The 9865-nt window shown below is 42.3% G+C and overlaps 2 protein-coding genes and 1 long non-coding RNA gene across 3 annotated transcripts in view; all 3 read right to left on the reverse strand.

Moving 5' to 3' along the window:
- Positions 1-508: 508 nt before the first annotated feature.
- LOC117947553 (growth arrest-specific protein 1) lies at positions 509-4094 on the reverse strand. Its single transcript, XM_034876596.1, has one exon. The coding sequence runs from the start codon at positions 3099-3101 to the stop codon at positions 2349-2351; it is 753 nt and encodes a 250-aa protein (XP_034732487.1). The 5' UTR covers positions 3102-4094; the 3' UTR covers positions 509-2348.
- Positions 4095-5533: 1439 nt separating this feature from the next.
- Positions 5534-9865, reverse strand: part of LOC117943353 — a 17113-nt gene continuing 12781 nt past the window's right edge. The window contains exon 4 of the long non-coding RNA XR_004656347.1: positions 5534-6871. This is a non-coding gene — a long non-coding RNA (uncharacterized LOC117943353). The remainder of the gene's footprint in view (positions 6872-9865) is intronic.
- cplx3b (complexin 3b) overlaps positions 7269-9865 on the reverse strand; it is a 4191-nt gene continuing 1594 nt past the window's right edge. The window contains exons 2-3 of the mRNA XM_034869426.1: positions 8421-8508; positions 7269-7654 (exon numbers count right to left, since the gene is read on the reverse strand). Coding sequence (XP_034725317.1) covers positions 7430-7654; positions 8421-8508 — 313 coding nt within the window. The 3' untranslated portion in view covers positions 7269-7429. The remainder of the gene's footprint in view (positions 7655-8420; positions 8509-9865) is intronic.

The following is a 9865-nucleotide window of genomic DNA, read 5'->3' on the forward strand; positions in this document are numbered from 1 at the left end:
AGGATTCTAAATGTACTGAAACGTCCTTTTAGAACTAGCTCAGTTGGACCAATTGACATGTTTCATTCACTGGCTCTCTGCCTTCTGCCTCTAAAAATCATGGTGGTTTAAGAACAACTTGAGTCTACATTTTAAGTAGAATCCTGATATGTCTTTTTGCTACAATGAGGAGGGATTGTGCTAGGACTAAGGGCACTTAAAATTCCTCACCTGGTTTCAGTTACACTGACCTAATCTCTTAAATATCAGATGGTGAAACATGGCCACATTCAGTGCTTACTTTGGAGTCTCTTGGCTGCCTTGAGAATTACATTTTCAAACAATAACTAGCATTCTTTGTTTTCAGAGACTGTATATTGCACATAAAAACCAATGTTAAAATATTTTATAAGAAAACCTTACATTGGGAAGTTTTGTGTCTGTCAACTGCACTTAGAGAAAAATCCGTCTTTGAAAGGTAACTGATCTTTTTCTTGATCTCTGAGGACAAATCACATCACTACACAACTTTTAACTCACACATTTTATTATAAAACTCACCTTCCCACATGCAAGACACTGTTCTAAAGAGTTAACTGCTATGTTGCCACAAGATGATATGAAAAACTGAAAAGTCTAAATTTGTCAGGTTTTGTGTGTGCAAAATCTGAGCTACGTTTGTGTGTGTTCTATAGGATTGAATAGTAACAAAGTGAATGTGGGAAGACACGGGCTTGTTTTACTGCATATAATTGTAAAATATACACACATTCTTCATATTCTAGCTTCATAATTTAACATTTAGCAACATTTTCCAAGACGTTTTCAAGACTAGTTTTGACACAATTTCAAATGGCAAAGACACAAATTGGCAGCTTTGTTACAGATAATCAACTTTTTACTTTAACAGCTTAATGTGTAAAAGTGGAGAAAAGAAGTGAGATGGTAACATTAACCCTGTTAGCTCAAATAAAAGCCTTCAAAGCACAATAAACTAGTAGGGAACTGAGCTCAGTCGCTGTGTTTTAAATTAGCTGGAGTTTCATCTGCATGTGTGCATTTCTTTAGAAAGTACTTAGTGACAAGCTTGCATTATAAAAGCGCTCTACATTACATTAACACTCTCACACCAAACACTGTGTGACCCAAAGTCATTAACATACATTCAACCCATGTTTGACCGTTCACACCAGACACTGTTGGTGTACATTGTTGTTCCTGTTGTACTGCTATATCCACTGTGTGTTGTGCTGTTGCTGCAGTGTAGGTCCTCTTGAGATTTAATAAATCAAAGTATTGTCAATGTCAACAAAATGTACTTTTTTAGTTTGATGAGCTCAAAAACAAAAGCGTATTGCAACAATTTCGGGTTGAATCCCACAGTTTGTTTAATATGGTGTTCAGCCATACTGTATAAAACGAGGCCAAGCAGTGTCAAACCAGGTCAACCTCCTATCGTGAGCAGTGTTGTGAACAAACTCCAGGTATTAGTTGACCTATTCACAACAGCAACAGAATGCTTTCCCTGGCTTGTTGCTTCAGTGTGAAAGCAGTAATAAAGACAGGGGGTCTTTTTTTTAAAGGCGTGAAAGGCGGCAGGCAGTAGAGAGGAGGAAGCAGGGGGTGAGGGGGTCTCAGGAAAAGTTCAATAAAACAATCTCATATGGGGGAGGGGGCCCAGACAGAGTGCTGGAGAGGCGCTTCAGTTAATTTCAGTACTTGATCCCACTCCCTTGCCTGCGTTTTGACTGTTCCCACAAATATTTGAAGTGTGGTTGCTGCAACAATGCAGAGGCCCCTGAAATGGAGTGCAGAGCAAACAGAAACTGGATGGGTCCAATGTTTGTCTAAGGTCTTAATAAAGCCACACTCCAAGTACCATTGAAACCAAACAAACAGTAGCTGTTTAAAGGCACTCAACTTGGCAATGCCCTGCAACAAAGTCTGTTGCGGTTCACTTCCTCTCATCGTCACCTGAAAGTGGTTTTAGCCAACAGGCTTCAACTTAACAAAAACAGTGGGCCATTTATGTGACCGTTTGAAATAGCAATTTTAAAAAAAAGCAGTTTTCCTGAGTGAGATGTGCTTGAAGAAGAATTACTATGCAAATTGTATGGTTGTGGAAAGCATACACAAATCACTACTGTGCTTACTGTCGCACTGCAACTAAAATGGAATGGCAGGGAGGCTAAGAGGTGAAAAAATAGCTTCCCTTATCCAGCAGACCTGTATTTGAGTCCTGAGCCAGCAAGCCATGCTGAACTGATACCAACTACAGCTGGAGTCCTGGCTTCCTGGAGGGATCAAATGAACAGAGAATTTTTTCATGCTGCTAATTATAAATCCAAGAAATGTTTCAATCCATTTTCTCAGTACAATATCCGTGCTAGAAGAAGAAACAGGAGCGTTATGCAGCTAGGCAGCCTCTGGAAAGCAGAGGAACTATCAGAATACACCTCCTCTCTCTCGTTTTTAGAGTCATAGTCTTCATCCTCATAGATGTCATCCATATCAGGCTGGTCTGAAATAACAATGTGGTCTCCTATGGCGCAAAGTTTGCTCATGTTCTCCTTAACCACTTCACAGAAAGGCCTCTCTACCCCATCACAAACACAGCGGTTCAGCAGCATGCCATTTGGGATGAACAGCATCTGCTGAATGGTGGCTTTACACTTGGAGGAGCACTTCCTGCCATTGAACAGCTGCCCGCAGTATGACAAGTAGGCCGTGAGGGAGGTGTGGCAGTTGCTGTCTTCCTCGCAGCGCTGCCGGGCCTCCATGCACCCAATCCCCCCGGCGTCGCTCGGGTGTCTGCGGGGGAGGCACGGCTCTATGGCTCGCTTGGCGCTAAGGCACTCCCGGTCTTGGGCGCAGTCGCAGGTCTCCAGGTCTGGCCCGCTGCGGGTGTGATTGAGCCGTATCAGCGCGTTGATGCAGTGGCTCGGACACTGCCTCCTCGTTCCTCTGATGTTACCTTCACAAGCTGCTAAGTATTGACTGTATGCAAGGTCGCACTCGGGCTCCTCGTGGCAGCGAAGGAGCGCCTGCCAGCAGATTAGCTGGGCATCTAAGGCCACCAGCACCCATGGGAGAAGTGCCAGGGCGCTGCACCAACATTTCATGCTTGGATGGAGTTCTAGTTCGGTGACGTGCACTTTCTCCACCAGCACATTAGGATCAGCACAATGTAGGTACGCACTGAATCTCACAGACAGTAGTTCATAAGTATTCCATCCATGCGTTGTTGATTTAAATACACTTGGTCCGTATTATATTATCCCCGAATTTGGAAGTAACTTAACTTTGCCTCCTCCTGGTGAGCATTGCAACAGTTGAAGTCAGGATCTGATTTGGGGAAATCAGCATGTGTGGCTGCAAAAAAACAGAAACTGCTGAGGATCAGTCATTCCGGGAAGCATGTCCGTTGAAAAGTGGGAAACTTTACTCCAAAGTGTCGGCTCCCTGCCATGGGCGCAGATATGAGCTGGACACTGAAACGCGCACTTAACCAGTTATTGTCCAAAACTTAGTTTGTACACTTGAACTCATCTTTCTTGCCATTGTTGGTTTCCACTCCTTTCCCCAGCTCTACTACTTTAACATCCATCCACGCATTCCGATGTTGTTGGACTTTTTCTTTTAGTTGGAAGTGGTTTCTGTCTGTCGCATTTTGTCCCGCTATGTGCGTCTTTGTCCCTCTTCTTGCTGTTACGCTTCACGGTCCACCGATCATTTCCCCACACCCCTCCTTCTATCGAAAAAAAAAGAAAGAAAAGTTTTCCTTCCCCCCTCTTTCTCTCTCATACTCTCTCTGTCTCTCTCTTTTACAATCCTGGCCACCGATTGGTCGTCATTGAGGAGTCAGCCGTGGGACCCATTTCCAGGCCTACAGCAGCACAGCTCTGCGCACAAAACCTCACTACATGACGAGATGGGCTGGATACAAATGTTCATGGCTTTTCTTGCATCAAACCGCATCAAACCCAGGATCTGTGTGGTCTCCTCTTCTCTTGTAGCATAACACAAGTGAAAGGAGGGAGGCAGAGAGGGGCCTGCAAAACGAATTCCTTTGCAAGAAGCTGACATCCGCAACTTCACTGCTCCAATTTTCAACGCGAAAAAAAACAAACATGTTCCTTTTTAGCCACAAACAGAGCAGAGGTAACCCTGTGTGATAACTGCCTGGCCGTTAAGGGTTTGCACTCAAAGGTTCTCTTTGCCCCCTTTCCCCGTCCTGCCTCTCATTCTGCGGAGGTTTTAAGCCCCGATTAATAGAAGAGAATGGGAGAGAATAGTATTTTCTGGACCGTTTCACCCCAATTGTGTCAGATTGGCCATGCAGTGGACCAATGTCTTTCCAGGTTGAAGATTGTCCACGCACTGCAGCCTATCAATAGAGAGGGGTTTAGCATCGATATATTTTACAGCTGTACCCTTTCACACCACACTTGAGAAGTACCAACAGCCAGGCTTTTATATTATCTAAATGGTAACTAACTAGATGTTTATTTTATTATTTTTTTTTTTTGCAAAGCAGCTTCAGGTCAGCCCCCGGTGTTTTACAAGCTGCACGAAACCAAATGGATGACATCAATAGGACAGATAGAGGGGCTTGAGAAAGTTTACACACCTATGCTGAAGTTGATTAGAAAGAGCAATAAAAAAACATCTTTTGGAAATTGATCTTAATGCCTTAATTAAAAAAATTAGGAAAAACCAACATTTTAAGGACACCTATTTTCTTTTTGAATGAATGTTTTGTAAAAACATAAATGTCTTTCTTTAAAATACAGGGGGCACACCTCTATGTTAAATTCCTATATTTCAATTGTATAATTAATGTTTTTAATACTAACTGACCACAACATCCCATAACGTACATGTCAATCATAATCTATCAGTCTGATCCTGCAGACTCCCATTTTGGGTGATTCTGTACTTGAGACTGTGTTTTTGTCTCCACCTGGTGTTCAGGTTGCTGCACATATAAAGACAACTGACCTCACACAGTCACAGCTCTGTGCAAAAAAACATCACACAAAACAGAAAGCAAGTTCATTATCCTAAAAATCAATTTATTGCAGTTAAAACTCAAAAATCACTGAAATACTTCCAGAGACAGAATCATAGCAATACTGTTAAACAAAGAAATGGACAAAGAACAGGAAGAAACTGTGTTTCTCGAAAAATCATTTCCACTGATGACAACACAAAAAAATGACATTTGTATACAATTATTACTATTGAGTTATTAAATTTTTTCAAGTAACACACACTCAAACAAAGTACATTGTTTTCTTTATGGCTTCTGTTCCACCTATTTCATGATCAGACATGACAGATTATATTACCTCTGTTATAAAAGGACTTATTGCAACTTTTCCTCTGCTTTATAGTATTGAAATGTTATGAATGTATTGTTCATCTATCACATGACAACTACCATACTGACAGGTTTAAGTGTTCCCTTGGCTTTCATTTGGCTGTAGTGTGGCACCTGCAGCAAGAAAATCACAACTCCTCATGATAACTCTTTGCCCGTATTATCTTTTTAAAATAAAATTTGTATTCTTAAGATGCAAAAGGTGTATAATCATAAGTACCCAAAGAAAAGCAGGGACAGATATGAGATCAATGCTGACAGCCCCCACAGAACCACTCTCGATTCGCCAACGCCTTCACTTACATTTGGCTAGAAAAACAACATGAACAGAACACTGAGTTACGCCGTGAAGCCCACAATGAGTGTGTGTTGCCTAACAGTACGACCAGCACTCTCAGCCACAGGACAAGTTTGTTAGTTTTTTTTACAAAGACACCACTTAACGTATCACATCGGCTAAACAACACAAATCCACCAGCACAAAACGGCACCACTGAGACGCAAGGGTCAACAAGATGGAGGACGTGTCAAACGTGATGTGACAACACTACAGAGAGTTGATGAAAACAGAGCGAAAAACTACCCACTGTTGACAGTATAGGCAAACAGCAGATACATTACATCTTTACATGACAACATAAATAATTGTACGCAGAGTTATACTTATACCAGTTACACAGTTTGACACATTTGTACCATATCCTTTATGTTGGTCAAACTGTTTTTATCAACGGCTTTGGCATACAACTCAAAAGCATATACTCTCATCTGAGCTTCTAAATGCAGCACAAACACTAACTTGCTCCCTATATTTGTAGTTGATGCTAAGATTTGGGAGCACAATTATTGTACACACTTTAACTGTAAATTATTACAATCTACAAATTCCATCAAATCTAAGACATGCTTTGTGCCTGCTCACAAATAATTTGTTGCTTTTAATAAAACTAAAAGTAATATATCTCCTGCAGAACCAAACAAGAAGGCCCATCTTTGTAAAAGTAGCTTACAGATGTTGGAGCTCTAGTTAAGACAACCTTGTACGGACGTCCAAGGCACGCTGAAGTACGAAAAGAATGAAAAGCCTATATAATGATATGTCTAGGAAAAGATTAAAACTAAAATGATTGCAGCTCACTGGAAGCTTTAATCAGGGCACCAAGGGGCCAACATTAGTAAGCTACCTAGGACAAAAAAACAGCCTCATTAGCTGCTCTTAATAAATATTGCTCATTTCTAACATATTGTGCTTATGTACGTGGAATAAAAACACCCCCACAAATGGCTCCATCATTTCCTTCTATCCTCCATGTTTCCCAAATTTAACATAACACACATATGGCCTCCTCACATGAGCCAGTGTCAGCCGTGTGTGTGTGTGTGTGTGTGTGTATGTTTAAATTTGTCAGTCCCACCAAGCAGCTGATCTCAGTGAGCCTCCCATTTCATTAAAGGTTCCATGTGTTCATGAGTGAAATCATCCGCTGTGTGTTGGCAAGCAATGAAAACCTACACACACACACACACACCTCTGCTGCAGAATCCTATTGTGTTATCACTGGTCATGTGAGGTACGGAGTGTGAGGGAGGTTAAAGAATGAAGGAAGCAAAGGATTTAACAGATGAATATTTCTCCGAGGAGGAGTTGCTCTAAAGGCGGAAATAATCTCATTGGTTGTATCTCAATGGGAAGAGACAAGTAACTCTATCAGAGTGCATGTTAGCTAATTCCAATAAAAAATATGGATGGCATTCATGACTCTTAGGATATTTGAATGTGTCAGGAAAGCCAACGATATTAGCTCACCTTGATGACGCTATGACCAGAATTCTTTTTTCCAGTAAGTAAGACGAGCCTCAGATTTCAGCTTCCTCATCTTTTACTTTTTTTCCTGCAGGGCCTCTGTCTAACTTTGCAGAGCTAGAAAAAAAACTGTTATTATGTGGCACTGCCAACTGGCATTGCACTAAAGCAATAAGAATATGTTTACCTCCAGAGCAGCTCTGCCTTTGAAAAATATTAGTACAAGTAAAACTCTAATCTTCTGGGACTTAGAGTTGGCCGGATCACATGAGACTGCAATTCTCTGTCTGCTTTTTGAGGTCGTCCAGTGTGGCCTGGGCTTTGTCTTTCAGCTGGTCGATGTCCACGTTCTGGATGTTGGACAGCTGGCCCAACACCGACTGCTTGTGCGTTTCCTCCTGGTTGTCTTCAGCGATCATCTTGGCCAGCTCTGTGGGCAACACCACATCGTCCCCCGCCTGCTGAATCTGGGTCTCATCTAATTCGTTCTGGGGCAGATACCCAGGAGGACAGGAGAAAGAAGGACAACACATTTATAACATATGGTTTTATATCCCACTGTTTATAGAAATATAGTACTTGGCTGCAATAATGTGTGGATGGTACAAAGGCAGTAATCCTTTAGAAGATATTTTTGTGTGTTTTATGACGTGGTCACCCTTCAATCCAAAAGATGCATTCCCCTTTGCTTTTTATTCAAGGTCCCATGGCATGAAATTTTCATTTTATGAGTTTTTTTACATTAATATGCATTCTCCCAGCCTGCCTATGGTCCCCCAGTGGCTAGAAATGGTGATAGGTGTAAACCAAGCCCTGGGTATCCTGCTCTGCCTTTGAGAAAATGAAAGCTTAGATGGGCTGAGCTGGAATGTTGCCCCTTATGAGGTCATAATGGGCAAGGTTACCTCCCCTTTCTCTGCTTTGCCCGCCCAGAGAATTTGGCCCACCCATTAGAGAGATACATCATGGATTTCAAACGAGCAAAGCGGCAGTTGGTCAAGGCCACACCCCCGGCCTCCACCATGCCGCCCCCCCTGCCCCTCCTCACAAGGTACAGACTCAGAAATGGAACATCCTAAGGAAAGCTCATTGTGGGACTGGCTCTAGTGGCTGTAATTCTTTACCAAGGCTGAATTTTGCGAACGAGACTTCAGATATGGTATTAGGGGACCACTAAGGTCCATATAAAAGCATCCAAAGAGAACCACGTCATAGGACATTTAACAAAGCAGATCTTTAGCTGGATTAGTTTACCTTTGGTAGTCTGTACTTGTCCCGGAAGTGACTTCTAATGGTGGCTCTCTCAGCTTTCTTCTGGGCAAAATTGGCTTCTCGTTCTTGTCTGCAAAAAAAGAAGGAAAAAGATTTTGTTGGGAAAGAATAGTTCAGTGTCACCGAACATACAAATTTTGATCTTAACTCAATTTCCAAATAGTTTCAAAATGAGGAAAACCAATGTTCCTTATTGCCAAGTGCAGTTTCATCTCTACTTTAAGAGCACCATAAGACTCCTGCTGGATTGGGACCTTGAAGGCCTTGGAGCTTAGCATTATCCTGTCTCATCTTAACTCTAACTACAGTGTTGAGCCAGCAGAAGGAGTAGCAGCAGTGATATCGTGTGGGGGGGGGAACAGGTGAGAGGTGACAAGAGATGTTCTGCTTATGTTTAAGAGCGCCAGATTCAGCATCTTGTCAGTCCAGCGATCCGCTAAGGTATTGTACTCCTCTTGGCATGTGAACTACTAGAGGGGACCTACTGACTGCAAACTCACAACCTCTCCCCCACTTTCAACTGTCAACTCATCCCACACATATCATGGATTCACCTCCCCTTAGCTGTGCATCATTGCAGTCTGCCTCACTAGCTCTCTTAAGGCTGTAAACCCTCAAAAAGAGCTTTGCATGGGCAGTGTAAGTCAAACCATCTAAGAAATGAAATATTACACTCATACCATCTTCATAATTGCCTTAAGTCTGACTCTAAATGCATACACAGGATGTATTGAGGCTTTATTTGCTAAATTCTACATATCTGTCTTGGAGAAACCAAATGTTACTCAATCCATCCTACAGTATTTGATGCCTCCAGCAGAGGGTAGACGATAGATAGTCTGCTGGCAGTGCTCTCTCCAATCATTGTCACTGGAATATTTATGGCTTCAGTGTAGTTCATAATTGTCCCTCGTTAATTGCTAAACTTGCTGAAATGCCTCAAACGTCATGATTCAACAACATGACATAATGCTGTACAAATTTGCTTGTATGGCCTGAGGCCACACATAGCATGAATACAGTTACATAAGACTACATTTGTTTAGAGTCAGGGAAATGCAGTAGGTGCTCATAATTTAAAAAAAACATATAAGATATTCTTCAAAGCTACAGTGGCAGAGGTTGCATTGCACGCCTAGAAGCATCAAATCAGCAGCACCTTCTGAAGGCGGAGGGGACACTGGAGGACCAAGTGTGTGTACCCAATGTGTCAGGGGAAGGACATTTTAACTAGAGATGCAGCATTCATGGGGCTGTCCGTGTGAGTCTGAGTTCACTTTGTTTTAACATGATTGGGCGAAATTCCGAATGGCACATGCAGCGCTCACTTGCAGCCACTGAGCAGAGCTTTGTGTCTTCAGATGGCCAGAGCTGTCACTGTGGCCTGGGTGCTGCTGAGGGGGATAACATGTCTATATGTGACATGC

The sequence above is a fragment of the Etheostoma cragini genome, chromosome 1 (assembly GCF_013103735.1).
Source record: "Etheostoma cragini isolate CJK2018 chromosome 1, CSU_Ecrag_1.0, whole genome shotgun sequence".
Taxonomy (NCBI): domain Eukaryota; kingdom Metazoa; phylum Chordata; class Actinopteri; order Perciformes; family Percidae; genus Etheostoma; species Etheostoma cragini.

Coding starts and splice junctions, on each gene's coding strand:
- LOC117947553 (XM_034876596.1), bottom strand. CDS start 3,101: ATGAAATGTTGGTGCAGCGCCCTGGCACTTCTCCCATGGGTGCTGGTG.